Consider the following 20,804-nt stretch of genomic DNA (forward strand, 5'->3'; position numbering starts at 1 on the left):
CTTTAATCTTTGAGTTTTACAAACAACAAAATTTTTGAGTTTCTAAAACTCAAAGATTTAAGTTTATCTAAAGAAGAAAAATTAATTATCTCAACTAAAGATAAGTATTTGGCTATTTTTTTTTCAAAACTTGAGAGTTTGAGTTGACTCAAACATGTATTGCAGTATGTTGCCTTGAAATTTTGAGTCATCTCAACTATTTCATAGGCCGACAATTATAAATTACAATGAAAATGTTTTTAAAAATAACCATTATTCATTTCAATATAATTTAATGCCAAAGCCTCAAGGAGCCACTGGAGAAGAGCTAACGAGCCATATCCGGCTCTGGAGTCTGAGGTTGCAGATCCCTGGTCTGATTGTTTACCAGCAGTGACAACGCGTTTCTACGACGTTTTCAGAGTACCTTGAACGCGTCCTGACCTCTTACCCGCAGTCAGTCTCAACAGTCATGCGTTCACGGTGACTGTCACACGTTGTATCTATGTGTGTGTGTGTGAGAGAGAAAGAGAGACAGAGACAGAGAGACAGAGAGAGAGAGAGACAGTGAGCCTGTCGGCTGTCACCGTTTACCGGAGCCGTTAACCGGTTAGAGGAGCGGCGGAGTTAGCGAGTAACGGCTAACAGCTAACAGAAGATGGAGGAGTTTCTGTCGAGCTGCCGCCAAGCTGTGCAGGTAACACACACACACACAGACACACACACAGACACACACACACACACACACACACACACACACACACACACACACACACACACACACACACACACACACACACAGAGGTTGGATGTGTGTTTTATCAGCTGCAGTTAGCCTCAGCTAGCTTGGCAGGCTGTGTTAGCATGTTAGCTCAGACAATTTTAAACTGTTGTTTACAGGGTAAGGATGTTGCTACGTTACTGACTTCCGGTCATTTACATCTTTCAAAGTAAAGTTGTGGTTAGAGAACAAAACAATCAAACATTTTCAAATTAACGAGGAGAAAAAAACATGTTTAGGCAGTTTTCTCTTACATGTTTTTCGTCAGATGTTCATAAAGTTTATTCAACTTAAATATTGCACTGTACTTCTGCGTCACGCCCCGCCCCATTTTTTTGGGTGAAAATGACCACTCTGATTTGACTGACGGTCAAAACAAATTCTTTAAATTCATAAAATATGAAAATTGTTCCAGTGTTTAGCTGTCACCAGTTAACGTTCTCACATACTGGAATTTCCAGTTTCATTACAACACAGTATCAATTTCATGGATAAATTAAGGTTAGGCTACATCATGACAAGATTTAGTGAAAATGGTACCTGTAGAGCTGCAATTATTAATTATTAATTGCCACCTATTTTTATCATTGATTAATTGGTTTGAGTAATCTCTTTAAGAACAAAAAGTCCTAATTCTCTGATTTCAGCTTCTTAAATGGGAATATTTTCTGGTTTCTTTACTCCTCTCTGACAGTAAACTGAATATCTGTGAGTTGTGGACAAAACAAGACATTTGAGGAGGTCATCTTGGACTTTGGGAAACACTGATCAATACCAAACAACTATTAATTGATTGATCCACAAAATATTTGACAGATCAACTGACGATGAAAATAATGGTTAACTGCAGCTGTAGAGACAAGTGATGAGAAGAACACAGTACAATGAGTCAGTGAGAGGATACTGGAGTATCAATACTGTGAAAAATTAGTATTAAAAGCATTCCAATATTCAGTATTGATATTTACCGTTACATAGATAGTTTTGACAATAGTAGTAGGAGCCCAAATCAGTTGATCAAATATGTCTTGATGATCAATAATCAGGGTTGTTATGTAGTAAAAATTAAAGGGTCCTTTGAGCGTGTCTCCATCAGAGTGGATGAACCCAACATCACTGAATCTACAGGTGACATATTTCAGACCTCTGTCACTTCCTGAACATGAGCACACACACTTTGTTTAAAAAAAACAATGTTTTAATATACAGTGTTTTGTTGTATAATATTTAAAACTTTAAATGTCGTCCAGCTGAACAGGGATCAAGCTGGTTCAGGATTCCATGTTGTTCTGGGGAATGAAGCCTGTGATGTGGACTCAATGGTGTGTGCTCTGACCTACGCCTACTTCCTGTCCAAGGTGAGCCTCTGACCAATCAGAGCTGGTGTTTGTCCACAGAGTTGATCTCTGGATCAATGTGTCTCTCTCTCTCAGACTGTACAGAGTGAGATCCTCGCTCTCCCTCTGCTGAACATCCGTCAGTCAGACCTGGTGCTGCGTTCAGATAACGTCTTCCTGCTGAGACAGGTCGGTTTGTCTCCAGATCTGCTGCTCTTCAGAGACCAGATTGACCTGCGAGCACTGCAGCGAGCTGGCCGGCTGCGGCTCACGCTGGTTGACCACAATGTCCTGCCCAGGTAGCCACAAACACTTGACAAGTAGCCACAAACATCTGACATGTAGCTAAATACACTTGACAAGCAGCCACAAACATCTGACAGGTAGCCACATCTCTCTCATCAGCCTGTATCTGTCTGTCAGTTCAGACAGTGACCTGGAGGGGGCAGTGGTAGAGGTGATCGATCATCACCTGTTGGAGAGAGAACCCTCCCTGTCCTGTCCTGTTACCGTGGAGACAGTGGGATCCTGTGCTACCTTGGTAACAGAACGCATCATCCAGAAAGCTCCGGAAATCCTGGACCAGCAGGTCGCTGAACTGCTTTATGGTAAACACCATAACACACCTGAATACACTCTGTTTGTAGTGTGTGAACTGTGTGTAATCTAGGTGTACTCTACACTATGTACTGTGCGTGTACTGTGTGTAGCGGCGGTGGTGCTGGACTGTGTCGACATGGCGCCCTCAGCAGGTAAAGTGACGCCTAAAGATGCTCAGTTTGCTGCAGCGTTGGAGAGTCGTTTCCCTGCTCTGCCACCGAGAGGCGCTCTCTTCCAGACTCTGCAGGACGCCAAGTTTGACGTCTCAGGTGAGTCCCAGAAATCTGTGGTTTCAAGTGTTACTGCAGGAGGGTCGGGCTCGTGTAATACTGAACTTTACCACTAGGTGTTGCAGCTGCTCTTGAGTAGAACATAAAGAGAACCATGAATTAAAGTGGACTTTAGTGGAAAGTGGAAGTTTTCTACACATTTCAGCACATATTTCACAATAAAAGCCTTTTTAAGAAATGAAAGCGTCCACAGGACTTTTAATTTGAAATGGAAACAGGAAGTGTTGAGTTTGTATGAATAGTGTGATGCAGTAACTTTATCAGCAGATCAAAACGAGGCTTCAGGCTAAACTGTTAGCCGCCTCGCTCACAGAGTTAACAGTCAGGACAGGACAGACGGGGTTAAATCAGAGTTACACTGAGAGCTACACATTTGTGGGTTCACTGAATATTTCTATGGTAACAGTGAGCTCCACCAATCAGAGATGTCACTGTCACACTTTAGGATGGTGGGCAGTGTAGTACTTCTCCATGATGTCACAAGTAAAATGCATTTTTCTTAAAACAAGGTTGATATCAGACAGACGTGTTGTCTACAGGAGGATAAACCACCATTTCACCTGTGATGGTGACGACATTATGACTAATAATCTAAATCCTCTAGTCTCTATTTCTATTCTTGAACCTCATTGCTGAGCTCTTTACTGCAGTACATGGAAGTACCTTTGGATCAAATGGACAAGAACTCTCAGTATCATCACAATATGTGATTTTACTTTCATACAGAATTTAAATTTGTTATTTTAAAGACAACTTGATCAGGACAGAAACACAAACTCATCAATAGTATTTAGCATGGTGTTATCTTTTAGTGTTGATGACAGTATTTTCAAGATAATGACTGAAGTATTGTAGGATTATTTGCAGTATTTGGGGTATGAGTTGTATTACCTTTAGTGTTAATTGCAGTATTTTGTCCTCAGGTCTGAATACTGAACAGATGCTGTTGAAGGACATGAAATCTGTTTCAGGAAGTTTGAATCTCGCCGTCTCTGTTCTGTACATCAACCTGCAGGTCAGTCAGTATTATACACTGTACTATACACTGTACTACACACTGTACTACATTGTACTACACAGTATACTACACACTGTGCTACACACTGTACTACACTGTACTACACACTGTACTGCATACTGTACTACACTGTACTACACTGTACTACACACTGTACTACACACTGTGCTACACTGTACTATCCTGTACCACACACTGTACTACACACTGTACTACATTGTACTACACACTGTACTTCACACTGTGCTACACACTGTATCATGTACTGTACTACGCACTGTACTACACACTGTGCTACACTGTACTATCCTGTACCACACACTGCTGCTGACCAATCAGCTGTGAGCTCAGATCAGCTGCAGTGACGTTGGTGGGACAGCAGGTGGCGACAGAAAGCTGCAGCCCAGAACTCTGTCTGACAGGCACAGCTCAGGCAGCAGCCTTATAGGGCAATTTTACTTCTTCTCATGTGTCCGTCCAGTCAGTGCTGACGGTAGATGTGCTCACTGAGCTACGCAGCACTGCCTACATGTCCCAGGATGCAGTGCGTGTGCCCATGAGGGCGTGTCTCGACCCTACAGCCTGTAGCTGTTGCTGTGTTCGTCAGAGCTTAGAGTTACGTGACAAAAATGTTCACCTAATGCCCCCTGGCTACCCAGAGGAGGAGACAAGAAATCCAACACAGACATCACTGTGACATCACTGTGACATCACTGGTGCAAGAGGAACAACAGGTCTTGCAACAGGAGAACTCGTGTGTTCTGTGTGACAGATTTTACCTTTAAGATCAGCTCACAGGGCATTTTGGGAAGTATAGGACATCACTGAATGCAGTGTGTGTGTGTGTGTGTGTGTGTGTGTGTGTGTGTGTGTGTGTGTGTGTGTGTCAGGACTTCCTGCAGAGGGTGGAGTTGGAGGTGGAGCTTTCAGCTTTCTGTCTGAAGTTTGGATTCGACCTCCTGCTGCTGATGACCATCTCCTTCACTGAAAGCAAAGAGCCAATCAGAGAGCTTGCCGTCTTCAGCCACAGCGCCATCTGCAGGGACGAGGTACACACTGCACACCCACGCTCACCGATGTTGTTTTTTATCAGTTTGTGTTGCCATGACAACTCAGATGTCCTTCCTCAACAGGTGAGCCTCTGCCTGGAACAGGCCCGTAACCCCGCCCTCAGCCTCTGTCCAATCAGCAGCCCCCACCCTCACATCAGAGCCTATCAGCAAGGTAAACTTCACAGTCCAGACGGAATGACACGTTTTCTCAGAACGGGGTGTAACTCGCTTTGATGTACGTGCCCTCTGGTTTGGTGGGTGTACCACTGAAGTTCTCCAATCAGCAGTGACGTGTGTGTAAATGCCGCCGTATTTGAAGTGGCGTTGCAGCGCTCATGTGTTCACCACGGCGTGTTCAACGCAGCACTGCTACTGTCTGAAGAAACTCTTGGTGACGTTGTGTGGAGCTGAATTTAGGTTCACCAGCACATTAACAGCAACTGGAAACGTTTTAACAGCAGCAGGTTCTAACGGGTCCAAACAGGTTCAGATCAGACGACCAGACGCTCAGGAGTCAAGTTATGACAAACTTTGGCTCCTAGCTGTTTTTGAGATAATTACTAAAACTTGATGCTCCAACAGGTCAGTGAGTGTCACGACACATAGAGGGAATATATACATAAATATTTTTATGATTATATGATGGTTTGTCTTTGTTTTATTTGGACCTTTTGAAATGTTTTTGTTTCAGACTCATCAGGAGTCAAAGCAGCTTCGCCCGCTGTGGAGCACCATTGTTTTTGTTTGAATTATTCTTTCTCTCCTGCCGTCTTCCTTTCTTTCTTTTCTGTCTTTCCTTCACTTCCTTTTAGTGAGCGTTCAGTATCCTGCAGGCGTTTCCCAGTGAGGCCTGACCAGCAGGGGGCGATAATGCTTACATCAAAATTAATAAATATATTAACTGGCTCTATCAACCACTTTGATGCGCTCTGGATCTGCACATTTGTTGGACGGTGTCCTCAACCTCACTGTCCCTTTCTCCTCCCTCCATCTCTCTGTAAGGAGATCTCTCCTTACCCACAATCCCACAGCATCTCCAAACCTTCACAACAACATGAACTGAAGCCAAAAAAAAGCACATTACTGCAGTGGAGAGACAAAAACAAAATGATCAATAAACTAGTTACTCAGTCTGCTGACACATCATTCAAACACAACAACAATCTGATCCTACTCCAGAACACCAGGGGGCAGTATTTCAAAACTTTTAATTCACATCAGGAGGATCCAGACAGGATCAAGTCTCAGAATTTTGGTATTTGAAAACCAGGAGATGTGATCCTGATCCGTTCTGGACTCGAATATTAAAAATCAGGATAATGTTGATCCCAGTGGGCAAATGGACTCATCAGGATTGAAGGTGGATTAGAGACACGTTGGACACATCACACAAATTTAATCATTCTTTTATTCAATGATTGCATGTTAAAGTAACACACAGCATGTAAAACTGCCCAATCTGTGTTAAACCATTAATCAATAAACTCATATTTTCAGTTAGAGAAATGTTCATGTTAAAGAAAATAAAAAGTTTTAGGAATCATTGTTTTACTGAGGGTCGTTAAATCGATTTAAAAAAAAAAAAACAGTATGTGTTCTGTTTGACATTCTTTTAATCCAGAAAGATGTTTGATTAATTAGTAAAATATATAATGGTAATAACAATAACAATAATATAAAATAAAAATAATAACAGTAATAATAATAATAATATGCAAACTGACACTTCTGTTTTTCCGTCTGTTAATGAAATATTACTGTGACTGACAGATGGAGGCAAAGCCGATGACTGCAGATCCAGATTCTGTGATTCTGATCTGATTCTGATCTGATTTTGATGTGATCCTGTCTGACAATTATCTGAAAAAACAGATCATTGTGATCTGGGATAGAAAAACGAGAGAATCCAACATCATAATAAAAACACATCATTAATGAATTTGGTGTCTCTGTTTAAAGGAAACTCTCTGGCGTCTCGTAAGAAGCTCCTCCCCATCGTTAAGGACTTCCTGAAGGAGCGGGAGGGAGACAGTTGCCTGGGAGACGGTCGCCTTGGAGACATGGAGGAGGAGGAGGAGGAGTCTCGGGTCCCTCCGACTCCGATGAACAGTCTGGTGGAGGGCTGTCCTCTGGACGACGGCCTGCCGCACATCAGCGCCCATGACCTGGAGGAGAAGTTCAGCAAGATGGCCGACAGAGCAGCGAACTGACCTCTGACCTCTGTGCCGTCAGTCATCAGGATGCCTGCGAAGACGTACGTCTGTGTGTCTGTCCGTCCGTCAGAGAGAGCGAGGACGATGAAGGTACCACAGACACACAGAGGAACTTTAATCATGTCCAGTCTGACATCACTTCCTGCAGTCAAGACAGAAAGAACCAGACACAGTTTTATTATCTGATCAAAAACAGCAGCTGGAGGAGCAGCTGGAGGTCAGCCCTTCAAAATAAAACTTCCTCTGCAAACTCAGAGACAATCTGAAACAGTGTAAAAACTGTCAACTAAATAAAGTTTACAAAAATTGAAGTTGGATTTGTTTTTGTCTTCACAGAAAAATATTTGATTTAAAAGTTTTCTTTAATTAATCAGTTTGTTGTGTGAAACAGTCACTAAATGTGTTGAACAGACTGAACTGAGCCTGAATCTTCAGTCAGAAGCGTCTCTACACCAAACTGTTCAGTTTTTATCTAAAATACTGCAGAGAGAACGTGGAGTTCACGCCTGATCTGGATCAGTGTGAACACCTTAAATACAGAAACGTTCCGACTGTCAGCTCCTGTTTTAACTGTTTGGTAACCATGGTGATTAGAGTTATGGTCTGTTTAAGGAAAAAAGTCATTACAGATATTAACTATATTACACATAAACATGTTAACTTCTCAAAATCAGAAATAAACTCTTTGAACTTCAACTGTTCTTTAACTGTCATACCTGTAGGAGAAGCTAACAGTAGTGTTAGCTAACAGTATCTAATGGTAGTGTTAATTGACAGTAGCTAACAGTAGTGTTAGCTAACAGTAGCTAATGGTAGTGTTAATTGACAGTAGCTAACAGTAGTGTTAGCTAACAGTAGCTAATGGCAGTGTTAATTGACAGTAGCTAACAGTAGTGTTAGCTTCCTTGTTTAATCTGTATGGCTGCTCTTTTATCTCTTTGACACAGTGGACATGGTGGACACTGTGTCTGCTGTCTCTGTCCACTTTCTGTCTTTTATCTCCTGAGTTAACGTTGGTTGTTGTAAATTCACCGAAAGAAAACATCTGTGGATTTCTCTACAGATGTTACGACACCTCCAGCTCAGCTGTCTTCAAGTTCAGTTGCTCCATTTTTTTGTATATATGTCAATGTATTTGTAGGTATGTTTAAAAAACCAACGGCTACAAAACTGTTTTTGCTCAGTGAGGTGAGAAAAAAAGTGTTGGTTGCTAAGTAACAATAAAAGTTGATAAGACATGTTGGGTTGACTGTTTAAGATTTCCCAACCTGAGATCAGACAGTTAGAGATGCCAAAAGTTAGGATCTGCTTCAGTGACACCAAACTGGGAAAAAAATATCACAGTTTTTATTATCATTATTATTATTATTATTATTGTTGTTGTTAGCATTGTTATTATTAGCATTAAAATTGTTGTTATTATCTGGATCATGTGTGTCTGTGTCTGACCTGATGATCCACTGAGGTGCAGTGTTCGTCCTTTGAAATAATAGTTGCAGGTTACAGTTACAAGTCACATGACATCTGCATGAGATGTCACTTCCTCTACAGACTCGCTCCAAATTCGACACTTCCTGTTGATGTTTCACAATAAGTCTTTTAAGGAACAGACTGTGAACCAGTGGAGAGATTTTATTGTGAAATAGACAGGAAGTGATGCGTTTGCAGCAACAGGAAATGACAAGAGGAACCGATGAGTTTGTTTTCTTTATTTTTAAGTGTTAAGTTTTTTGTTGTTGTATTTTGTTGTTTTTTTTGTGAGCTCATCTGTTGTCTACAGGCGCTGAAGCAGCTCTCTCAAACCTCCTCAGAACTCCTAAAAACTGTTTGGGGGGAATTTATATATATATATATATATATATATATATATATATATATATATATATATATATATGTATGTGTGTGTGTGTATATATGTATGTATACATAAATATGTATATGTATGTATATATATGTATGTATATTAGGGGTAGGCAGTAGGACCCTGAGGACTCCCAGCACTTCATCCTGCTTTAAATAGCCTCAGCAGCTGATTGGTTCCTATTAATAAAGTTAGAGTGAAGCTGACCTGCTGCCTCACCTGTCTGCACAGAGCAGGTGAGCGTCAACCAATCAGAGAGCAGCTCTGTGGTGAAATGCAGCCGAACCTGTTGGACAGAGAGAGAGAGGGCGAGTCCCATTGAGCCAGAGTGGGAACTCCCACAGAGAGAGAGAGAGTAAGAGAGAGAGAGAGAAGAGGGAGAGAGGGAGACTCACGGACGTCTGGACACTCACACATGCTGGTCAGAACACGCCGTGACATCACTGTGACATCATGAGTTCCCCCGCCAGACACACCGACGACAGGTACAGTTAATAATTCACACATCACACACATTTCTGTGTGTGTGTGTGTTTGTGTGTGTGTTTGTGTGTGTGTGTCTTTCCTGTTGCAGCAGAAAGAGGAAGTTTAGTTTCAGTGTTTTTGGTGTTCTTTCTTCCCGATGGTCAGTGAAGGGGTCGCTGTTTGAATGTCTCTGGTCAGCAGGAAGTGATGTGAGCTGACTTCCTGTCTCCTGGATCAGACCAGATCAGGTGTTGTATGAACCTGAGTTCAGGTTCTCACACAGGAAGCTGCTGTTACCATGGCAACCACAGCTCATCTCATACAGATGAGTCAAACTCATATCAACATCACGTTCCCGTCAGAAGACTGAATGTAAACGTCAGATTATATAAATTTATCCACTTGTTATCATATTACCTCTGAATCTGATTATCATTGTTCCCACCAGGGAATTTAAGTAGAGTTTTTAGGTATCTGTACTTACTTGAGGATTTATTTTTTTGAAATTTGAACATAAATATCTGAACTTTCTCCTCCTCACATTTTCTAAACAGGCTCGTCACTTTAGTTTGAATGACTTTGAGGTGAATTATTAAGACAAAAGACCTTAAATACAAAAAGAAAAGGTGAAACAAGACAAAATACAACGTTAAGACGCAACAAGACAGAAGAAAACCCTAAAAGATGTAATAAGATGAACAATGTGCAACAACGTAAGACGCAGCTCACTGAACGCGTTCTCTGAGCACGTAAACGTGATGTAAGCTGAGACACAGCGCTGCTAATGTTAGCAGTTAACTGGTCAGGTCAGGTTATTCAGACACAATTTACACTGTAAAAAACATAGACATATAAACATAGATGCCTCACTGAGCGGGTTGGCCCGTTGCTGCGATACGTCAGCGTGTCAGCCATATTGGATGTGGCAGATCTGCCCCGTAAACTAATGCAAGGAAATGGACCAAACATCATAAAGCGCCTTTCTACAAAGTGATTTTAAGAGCACGAACGTTTACATTTAACTGATTTTGATTAATCATTTTGATATTCAGTGACTGATGAACATATATACATACATATATCTGTGCAACTATACAACTATAGTGTGTGTGTGTGTGTGTGTGTGTGTGTGTGTGTGTGTGAATGGTCTTGCACAGCTTTGTCCATGTGTTGCCACTCTGCATGAATGAATGAGGCATCTTCTCTGTTCACTCTTGCCACATCCAACATGGCGCCGATGTCAACGTATGATTCAGCGCTCAATGTGGCGTCTGTGTATATATGTCTATGTTAAAAAACTGTCAAAAAGTTGACAAAACTCAAAATTTCAAGGCAGCTGACTGCAATAAATTTCTGAGTTTTATACCCAACTGAAACTTGTTTTGAAAATGTTTTAGCAACTAATGATGTTTAGTTTAGAAAATTAACTTCAACCTGTTTCATAAATCGCCCCAAATACTGTATCACAAAAAGTAAAATATAGTAGTGAATAATAGTTAATTAATTAATAATTAATAATTTAATATCATCCATTGTAAACATTTAATTTTCACGCAACCAAATAATGACAAATCAGAGGAAAAGAAAATTATCTCAACAAACTATTACAGATGTGTCGACTGGTGAGAAAAACGACGATGAATCATTTAATGGACTAATGGTGCAGATCTATAGGAACAGGAGTGAAATGATCCTCTCCAAGCACACCTGGATTATCCTTGAATCATCCTTAAACTCCCCTGGAAACACTCCAGTCACACCTGTAATACCCTGAAGAACACCTGGTACTCCTCCGCACTCTCTAGGCCTCCTTACACACCCCTGGACTGTCTGTAAGAACTTTGAAACCTATTCAACCAACAGTGGAACCTCCTCTAAGAACCTCAGAGTTACTCTCAGGAACCCTGGAACCTCTTCAAGCACTTCTGGATCCTTGTCAGTTCATCCTGGAACCATCTAACAAACCCCTTAAACCCTTGTTAAGAGGCCCCAGTGTACATCTTGGATCCCCTTCCAGCACCCCTGGAATCTCAGCGAGCACTCTTAGAGTTTTTCTTTTCAAGAACTTTAAAACCGCCTCAACCCCCTCTGGACCCTGCTAAAGAAGCCTGGCAAGAACTCCATATTCATTTCAGGTCTCCTTAAGGCACACCTGGAACCTCTTTGAGAGGTCCTTGAAGAACTTCTTAGTGCCTCTAACAAACCCTGGGATCCTCAAGCACCTCAAGGACACCTGGAACCTGCTGAAAAACCCTGACCTGGACAGATATGAGTTGTGTATTTTCCCAGTCAGACCCTGAAGGCACCACAGTGAAACATAAACCCCTCTCACCTGAACAGACACACAGGTGTGGTTACCTGGGTGGGTGTGTCAGATAACGCGTCTCTGCTTCAGTAACAACAAACAGAGGACCAATGGAGCCCCGCCCCTCCTCACCTGCTCAGGTGCGTCTGTGTGAATCAGAGCAGTCAGGCAAGTTTGTTCAGTCTGATCAGATTCAGATTTTTTTGGACTGACGAGCTGCTCGCTGGATCGACTGTATGCTGAAGTGAAGCGTGTTACCTGCCAACAGATGACAGGTGAGAGTCATGCGACTGCATACTTCTGTTGAACAGGAAAAGCAGGAAGAAGATTAAAATGACAGAAAAGTGAATGGAGTTTGGTGTGTGTGTGTGTGTGTGTGTGTGTGGTATTCATGGTGTTGTGGGGACAAATTTAAATAATAATCTGATGATGTTTAAATTAAGATTGAGGATTATAAACACGTAGAGGTCAGACTGAATCTGGATGTCAGTGAACGCAGCGTCCTCTCAGGTGTAGTAATCCACCTGTGTTGTGTTCAGTGTGTTGATTCAGCAGTTGTTCCAGTTCCAGTCTGCTGACTGTCGGTCTGAGAGTCCTTCAGGTTCCTGTGATGAAAACATGAAAACTGAGCTCTGATCACTCAGCTGAGTAACACAGGTGGTAAAAGTGAAAAAGTTCAGGCTCTGAAATATCCTCAAAGAATGAAAGTAAAAAGTTGTCCTCTGAAGGACATTTCTACTGACTGTTTCTGTCCAAAGACAACTGAACCTGAAGCTTTTCTCCACCACAGAGTCTCAGTCTCTGTCTCACATTCTCATGTCTCTTATGTCATTTTCATCTTGTTACGTCTTTTACATCTTTTTTGTTCTTGTTGCGTTTTTTGTCTTATATCTTTTACCGTATTTTTGTCTTGTTACGTCTTTTATATCATTTTTTTACTCACATCGTTTCTGTTTTGTCGTGTATGTTTCATTGTCTTACGTTTTTTTTGTATGGTTATGTCTTTACATCGTTTTGTTTTCAGTTCGTAAGGAGTAAAAGTTAAAAGTTGTCAGAAAAATAAATACTCAGATACCTGAAAACTCTACTGAAGTACAGTAACTGAGTATCTGTTACTTCCCACCTCTGCTAAGTAGATTTACTCCATGTGTGTACTTTAGTAGTTCAGACGTGTCCTTTACTTCATGTATTATTACAGACGAATATTTGACACATGAAACGTGATGAACTGATGATGCACTTTTACTTGAACTGAGAACTTTATCTTCTTTTCCATCTGATGTTTTCCAGGACAAACAGACTCACGCTGTGAAATTTAATCAGTAACAACATTTCAGTTTCGGTATGACGACCTTCATCAGGTCGTATAATGAGACAGACATTATTTAAACTGGCTGGTTGAACTCTGTGGACCAATCAGGTCTCACCACACTCTGACATCATGACTTTCTGTCCCATGCACAGATTTTCTTCTTTGAATCAGATATTTTTCTGTCAGTTGGAGATCAAACTGCTGATGATGATATTTGCAGGTTTGAGTTCACTCACCCGTTTGTTCAGTTCGTCTCTTGTTAAAAGAAAGAAAAGCAGCAGATCTTCATGTTGAAGAAGCTTCATCCTGATAAAGTTTGACTGAAAACTGAAAAGTCATTTTTAAAATAATTCTCTGTCCTCCACGTTGCAGCTTTAGTTATCATCCTCTGAGAGCCTCCTGATCAATGTGCTGTTCAGGTGGTGATTTTTATTGTGTTTGTCCCTGCAGGGCTCCTGTAGGGGCCTCGGGTCCCCCCAACATCCAGGACATGGAGCTGAGGGAGGAGTGGCAGGACGACGGCTTCCCCAGGTGAACACACTGAACGACAACATGTTCCTGTTTATGTTCTGTCAGAACACACAGCGGGTTCTTCAGTCCCTCCAGGACCACCTGTACTGAAGAGAACACAGAGTTTATGTTTAGTGACATTTATCAACGTTCTGTCCACCTTCATATTTTATCATTTTGTTTTTGACTTTGAGCTCCAAAAAGATTTTTCTTCTTTGTGAAAAAAAGCCCAGGTGACTTTCTTCATTTACAAATGAAGCAGATTTTTGTGATAATGAGTCTTTTTGGTAAATTTAGGAAGAACAAACAGAACACAGTGTTTTGTTCTGGATCAGGTTACTTTTGAGTTTTAAAGAATTATATGAACAAATCTCAACTTTTTTTTTTTTTCAGTTTTCACTTTGTCCTGCAAATCCATTACTAAAAACATCCCAACACACATTTTGTTTTTAGAAAAACTGCAGTGAAATCAGACGTTTTAAGCTTCAACAGTCCCAAAAACAGTCTGTAAGATCCTGGAGGGTCTGGACACACGAGATCACTCATCATCAGACTGAAGCAGCAAAAAAACTGTTTGTTCTTACCTCAGCTTCTGTAGCTGCAAGGTGAAAACACTCTCTCTCACACACACACACACTCTCTCTCACACACACACACTCTGTTGCTCTGAATGTGTCTCCTCTGATCTCAGAAACATAAACTCTGTGTTCTTCTGATCCGTTCTGACGGTGATCAGAGATGAAAACGTCTCTGTGCTGCCTCCTCAGTTCTTGTGTCTCTTTGACATTTTGTAATGTAAAATCTGTGTAATAATCCTTTAAAACAAACTGCTGACTCTCATATTTCATGTTTCAGGCCTCTCCCAGAGGATTGTGGGAATCCAGAGGAGGCAGAAAGCCCGTCAGGCAGCGAGCAGCGGCCAGGTGACCCTCAGAACTCCTTTTTTTGTTTTTCTGACGTCTGTTTCAGTCTTTAACTGATGCATGCTGGGATTTCATTCAGCCCATTTGAATTAGAGGGACAGTTCACCCCAAATTGAAACTCCATATTCCTCCTCTCGCCTGTAGTTCTGTTTATCATCCTCGTAGTTTTGGTTTCAGCTGCAGAGTTTTGGAGATTTCAGCCGTACTGATGTCTGACTTCTCTGCAACATAATGGAACTAGAACCAAACCTGACCATGAAGTAAACCTGACAACCGTCTCTGTGTGACCTTTGACCTTACCTCATCACTCTGTCCTCTGCTTGTGTCACCCTAACCCCTCACCTCCCCTCAGCCCCGCCCACCAGCCTCGCCCTATCTGGAACAGTTGGGAGTGGAACCAAGAAGCGTCTGGTGGCGCCGTCTCTCAATCTCACTCTGAGCCGCAGAGACTCTCAGGACCCGAGCAACGACGGCTTTTCCGCCGCCGCGCTGTCGGCGACACCGGATGAGACGCTGTCACTCGACATCAACCTGGAGGCCCTGGAGACGCCGTCGGGCAGTGAGACGGGAACTCTGCCGGACAGCACGCACGAGCTGGAGTGGGAGGGTGAGACAGGCTGCACACGTCCTGCTGCTCAGCATCACAAACAGCTGCTTTTACTGCGTAAAACTACTGTCAGCGTCCAAATCAGATGGAGGCTCCAGTTTTTATCAGCTGACCTCTGTAGATTGTTTGGCTGCACTGTAAACTATAGAAGCACATCGGTAAAAGAATAAAATATCCCCATGGTGAGTCAAAATGATGATATAAAAAGTCCAAATGATGATATAAAACGTCATAAATATGAGATAAAGTCAAATTTATAAATTTTTCAGATTAATAATTATTATATTATAAAGAGTCATAATTTCAACAGTTTATCCAAACAACAACTCAGTAGCTGTCTGCCAAAGTTTTGGCAGACTTTCTGTGAATATTCCTGGTTGAGAGCTCATTTTTCCCATTATTCTGACACTGCTTGAAGGCAGCATTAAACCAGCTGATATTCTGATTTTAACCACAGGTGTGGTTCAGTCAATCAGGTCTGAAATCCGAAGGACTGTGACTTTAACCCTGATCACTCATTTCTGAGCTGTGAGTCGTCTGCATGGAGTTGGACTGAACCCTGATCCACAGGACATAAACCTGACCTTTGACCTCTCTCTGACAGATGACCTCCCCAGGATGGCGAGGGCCGGGGCCGTGGCCAGGAGCCCAGTGGAGCAGTCAGAGGGCCTGATGGAGCTGGACCAGGTGGACAGCAGGGGGCGCCGTTGGAGGAGGTTCTGCATCTCCGGACATGAATATCACGTCAACATGAGCGTCCTGGAGCCGTACCTGCAGGTCCTGTCACACGGAGGTCAGAGGTCACTGAGAAGAGCACACTGTTCCATCCAATCAGAGAAAACTTAACTGTACCTGAGGTTCTCAAATACTGGTCCATGGACCCCCCAGGGGTCTGATACAAGGACTCAGATTCATTTGTTTAAATCATGATGTACAAACGTTATTTATTTACTTTTTACAAAAGGATTCATAGTTCAGCTGTTTTAGTTCTAAACTAACCGTCTCTCACTCCTCAGCAGTGCCGATTTTAGACGTGAGGTTTACTACTTTTAAAATACTTTGGATTTGAGTGAAACATACTTATTTCTACCAAATCAAGGATTAATTGTTTCCTCTGTCATTACTGAAACAATCCTGTCACCAGTCAAACATCTTCGATGGGGACTGTTTCACTTCTGACAGTTTTAGATAACTGAGAGCCGATTTCAGGAATGCTGATCAGCTTGTTTAACTAATTCTGAACAGTTTTACACATAAAAAGCTACATTTTCTACAATAACACACAAAAGTTTGCTAATTACATTAGTTACATTATTCACATAACATCTTTAAAAAGTGATCTGTGTTGCATTTAAAAAGTAACCTTCCCAGTGAGCTGTGTTTTGATGTTAGTTTTGAAAATGTTCAATGATATTCAAACAAGAAGCTCCGACAGTGAAGGCAGCAGCACCGCATGGCATCTTTTTTACAGTTCTCCTCATAAAGTCGGTTCTGAAAGTCGTAGAGCTCTTTGCAGTCAGTCTTTCGTCGTCCATTTCTCAACCGAACAAACTCGACTATGTGATGACGACAAGCAGGATGTGCTGTGAGCAGGACGCAACTGGAGACAACCTGAAGACAGAATCCCAACGTCTTGGCCGAAAACACCTGAATGTTATCCTGCAGTCAAGTCACCTGAGTAAACAGCAGTTATATACTTTCAAATTTAACCAGAACCTCCATGAAAAAACACAGGAAAGAAACACATTCATGTTTATTCTCAGCCAGGAAAAATACAGGGAACACACACACACACGATAAAATCAGATAATGTGTAGAACATCGTTGTTTAAATGTTGACTGTGTAAAGTTTATTTTGTGGCTGTAGCAGAAAACAGAACTCACATCTGGTGCAAATACACACAATCTGCTGCCGTTCTGATCAACGTATTTTGGCTGCTGCAGACGCACAGCTGCATACGAGCTGCATGTGATGTAACATGACAGTCAGCCAAACTCAAACTTACTCTGATTCTGTTGTGACATGCAAACATTTTTACAAAAAGATTCATGATTTACAAAAAAAAATACAAAATGTTTTATTTTTCAGCTTCACTTTCAAAAAAATCAAAAAGATCTTTTTTCTTTAAAAGAAAAAAAACCTAATTTTAGTTGAAATTTAGGGGTTTGGATTCAGGTCAGCCATCTTCTAATTTAAAATAACCTACAAATAATGATTTTATACATATTAAGCCCACTGCTGTCTCAGATATTATTTTGGATTTTATTGATAATAATAATAAACATCATTTGTAGAGCATCTTTCAGACAAGAAGTGCAGCCCAAAGAAACTGAATGCACCAAGTTCTTCACATGAAAAGACAAAATGAACATAATTAAACCCACATGTGAAGAACATAGAATATAATACATCTTCACAGGGACAAAACCCACTTAATAATACTGGTAAAAGTAAGATTAAACAATAAGTTAAATACACAAATAGAATGAATAAGATAGAAAATAAAACCCATTGAGAGACTGTAAATAAAAAATAGTGTATAATATTGTGTATAAAATGAAGGAAAATACAAGATTTTAGAAGCAGCAGAGTGTCTGAGCTGCTGAACTTTTTATTATTAATTATTCATTATACCTCACAGATCGTCATGAAACAAACATCATTCAAACTAAACAGAAAGTAAATAAAACTCATCAAACTGTGTCCGAGTCAGCAGCTCAGATCACAGCACACACTGACTGTGACTTCATCACTTCATCACACAAACACAACAAACACAACAAACATGTCCACAGTCTGTACAACAAAAACAGGAAGTCTAATTCAGGAGTCTTTTATTGTGACAAACGTTCTCAGTGTAGTGATGTTAAAATGACATGTTGTGATTGGCTCGTCTCTGTTCAAACAGCTGGAACTACATTTATTACTTTATTACAAGTTCTTGTTGTTGGAACTAAAATCAAGTCTTTTGTGGCTCATGAAGTCAAACTGTGACTCTCCTCTGTGTGTCCGATTGGTTGTCAGGTTACTATGGAGATGAGATGAACGCCATCATCCTGTTCACGTCCTGCTACCTGCCGGAGAACACGGTGGAGGACTATGACTACGTCATGGAGAACCTGTTCAGGTGAGTTTGTTTGTTTGATGAGGAACATTTTTATAAGCACATGATGCTCCTGAGTGACACATGAAAAACTAGATTCTAAGATTAAACTGGATCGTTCACGTGTGTGAACACAGAAAGAACGAGTGCTGGTCTGAAAACAACGTTCAGAACACCTCAAAAACTCTGTCTGTAAAAAATAATGAACATGAGGTTCTAAAATGTTCTAAATAAATAATAAAATGTCCAAAATACATGAATAACAAAATATTCCAAATAAAAAACAAAATGTTCTAAATAAATAAATAATGTATAAATGGAGAAGTTTAGACTTATTGTCCTGTTTATTGTTTCCTTATTTAGTTTATACAGTTGAACCCAGGAGAACCCAGGAGAACCCTGTAGAACCCAGGAAGCTCAGTTACAGGACCATCACACTGCTGTAGTTAGTTTATTTGTTGGGATGAGGACAGAAAGACGCTGACAGTTGTCTAATGTGTGTCTGATGTTCTGATGTTCTGTACTGTGTTTGTAGTTGAAGGTATATTTCTATACGTTCTCTCAGCATCTTAAAGAAAACTGATGTCACACAATAAAAACTTTACTCATCTCGGCTGGTTGGATCTGATTGCAGTAGGTGCTTCACCATGTGTTTCCTGGAGGACATCTGAACTCTACGCAGTGACCTCTGACACTTTGTTTGTGTGTGTGTGTGTGTCCTCCTGCAGGTACATTGTGGGAACGTTGGACCTGATGGTCTCAGAGAACTACCTGCTGGTCTACCTGTGTGCCATGGCTCCCAGAAACAAACTGCCGGCCATCAAATGGCTCCATCAGTGCTACACCTCCATCGACCGCAGGTACGATAGCTTCATTCACCAGGACAGCGCAGGGGGGTGGAGCTATCAGCCACCACCTGATGTTTTAGCCTGGAAATGTCAGTAGAGAGAGAAGTTATCAGAGAGCACACCTGGTTTCCATGGCAACGCAGGTGTTATTTGTGTGTCCTGTGTGTTCAGGCTGAAGAAGGACCTGAAGGGGTTGCTGGTCGTCCATCCTGCCTGGTACATCAAAGCCCTCATCACTCTGGTCAAACCCTTCATCAGGTCAGCCACACACACACACACACACACACACACACACACACACACACACACACACACACACACACCTGTTTATCTAGGTAACCATAGCAACCAGTCGGCAACCACCTGGAAATGAACCAACAACTACTGCAGACACCTGAGCAGCAACCTGCCAACCAGCTTTAAAGAATTAGTTTATCAGATGGAAACACCTGAGCAGCCCAGTCACCAGCAAACACCTGTCCAGTTACACCTGGTAACAGGTGAGCAGTCACCAGCAAACACTGCAAACTATGACCCGTGTCCAGAGGTGGCTCCACAGCCGCAACACCTGTGAAAATGTTAAGGGGGCTAATCTGTTAGCAACCAGCTAACACCAAGCGATTAGCGTGAAACTCAGCAGAATGTCGTCATAAAGTTTCTGTTGTCCACAGTGAGAAGTTCAGCAGGAAGATTCGGTTCATCCAGAGTCTGCAGCAGCTGTCCCAGTTCATTCCCACAGACAGACTGCAGATCCCAGACGCTATACGCCAGTAAGAACCTCATTGTACTGACTCTACTGGAGTTCTACTGATCGTTGACTCCAGCTCTCTCTGTTCTATCGCTCACTTCACTCCACTCTTCACAGCTCCTGTTGGGTTACATTGACCGTCTCTTGTCTCTTGTGTTTGTGCAGCTTTGATGAGAAGTTGAACAGATGACGATCACAGACTGTCACCGAGGTCACTGACTGGATGCACCATAAAGGTCAAAGGTCACCATGAGCATCTCAGCCTGATGACCTTTGACCTCCTTCTGTACAGAAACAAGCTTTATTTATTCTGTCTTTGAATCAGGGGAGGGACTTTTCAACGCCTGGTTCTCCTGCAGCTTCACACTCACTTCTTTAAAGTGCAGAGTTTAATTTTCGTTCTGCTCCCGTCACCACTCTTGTTTGACTCATGATGATCTGTGAGGCCCTCGAACCACCTTCCTCCTCCTCCTCCTCCTCTTCAAATCACATGCAACAAGCTGTTTCTGAGCTAAACGTGGTTGAAATGTTGAAGTGCTGCTAATTTCCCAGCAGTCCTCACACATGTGGGTGGGAACAAACGTCTCATTTTAAATCTGATGTGAAGCTGCTGCAGAAAACTGAAACTGATTCAGGACTGTAGATACACGCAGGGACCCTGAATGCAACACTGTCCAAACTGCTGAATCATGTAAATATTGAAAGTCTTGGAGTTTGGGTTTCTTCTTCACCTCCGTCTCAATTTGTATTTGTGTACAGAAGTCGAAGGTTTTTTAAACGTACCAGCACACTGAACAAACCTGTCGCGTTAACATGTACCTGTAATAAAAGCACCAATCAAACTTTCTTCA

At 41.7% G+C, this 20,804-nt stretch overlaps 2 protein-coding genes across 5 annotated transcripts; both read left to right on the top strand.

Annotated features, from left to right (window-relative positions):
• Positions 1–437: 437 nt before the first annotated feature.
• Positions 438–7,581, top strand: prune1 (prune exopolyphosphatase 1). 2 transcript variants are annotated; one of them, XM_084727363.1, is made up of 10 exons: positions 438–676; positions 1,455–1,888; positions 2,011–2,118; positions 2,194–2,396; positions 2,521–2,705; positions 2,808–2,966; positions 3,911–4,002; positions 4,896–5,054; positions 5,139–5,229; positions 7,017–7,581. In XM_084727363.1, the coding sequence occupies exons 2-10, from the start codon at positions 1,862–1,864 to the stop codon at positions 7,265–7,267; spliced, it is 1,275 nt and encodes a 424-aa protein (XP_084583489.1). In that variant the 5' UTR covers positions 438–676; positions 1,455–1,861; the 3' UTR covers positions 7,268–7,581. The 2 variants fall into 2 exon arrangements, with proteins under 2 accessions (XP_084583489.1, XP_084583488.1); XM_084727362.1 differs by lacking the exon at positions 1,455–1,888 and having other exon boundaries at positions 439–676.
• A 1,689-nt stretch (positions 7,582–9,270) lies between these two features.
• Positions 9,271–20,433, top strand: bnipl (BCL2 interacting protein like). Of its 3 annotated transcripts, none has more exons than XM_084727371.1 (10): positions 9,271–9,616; positions 13,664–13,744; positions 14,579–14,646; positions 14,999–15,253; positions 15,858–16,046; positions 18,279–18,381; positions 19,086–19,217; positions 19,377–19,463; positions 19,877–19,975; positions 20,119–20,433. In XM_084727371.1, the coding sequence occupies exons 1-10, from the start codon at positions 9,585–9,587 to the stop codon at positions 20,141–20,143; spliced, it is 1,071 nt and encodes a 356-aa protein (XP_084583497.1). In that variant the 5' UTR covers positions 9,271–9,584; the 3' UTR covers positions 20,144–20,433. The 3 variants fall into 3 exon arrangements, with proteins under 3 accessions (XP_084583497.1, XP_084583498.1, XP_084583499.1); XM_084727372.1 differs by lacking the exon at positions 9,271–9,616 and adding an exon at positions 11,656–12,176; XM_084727373.1 differs by lacking the exon at positions 9,271–9,616 and adding an exon at positions 12,514–12,558.
• Positions 20,434–20,804: the final 371 nt, after the last annotated feature.

Source organism: Lutjanus erythropterus, chromosome 9, assembly GCF_056507025.1.
Source record: "Lutjanus erythropterus isolate fLutEry1 chromosome 9, fLutEry1.hap2, whole genome shotgun sequence".
NCBI lineage: Eukaryota > Metazoa > Chordata > Actinopteri > Lutjaniformes > Lutjanidae > Lutjanus > Lutjanus erythropterus.

Bases quoted from the DNA above. Each gene is read 5' to 3' on its own strand.
- prune1 (XM_084727362.1), top strand. From the start codon at position 638: ATGGAGGAGTTTCTGTCGAGCTGCCGCCAAGCTGTGCAG. The intron at 2,397-2,520 runs GTAGCCACAAAC...TCTGTCTGTCAG, and splicing joins GACCACAATGTCCTGCCCAG to TTCAGACAGTGACCTGGAGG. The intron at 2,967-3,910 runs GTGAGTCCCAGA...TTTTGTCCTCAG, and splicing joins CGCCAAGTTTGACGTCTCAG to GTCTGAATACTGAACAGATG.
- bnipl (XM_084727371.1), top strand. From the start codon at position 9,585: ATGAGTTCCCCCGCCAGACACACCGACGACAG. The intron at 18,382-19,085 runs GTGAGTTTGTTT...GTCCTCCTGCAG, and splicing joins GTCATGGAGAACCTGTTCAG to GTACATTGTGGGAACGTTGG. The intron at 19,976-20,118 runs GTAAGAACCTCA...GTGTTTGTGCAG, and splicing joins ATCCCAGACGCTATACGCCA to CTTTGATGAGAAGTTGAACA.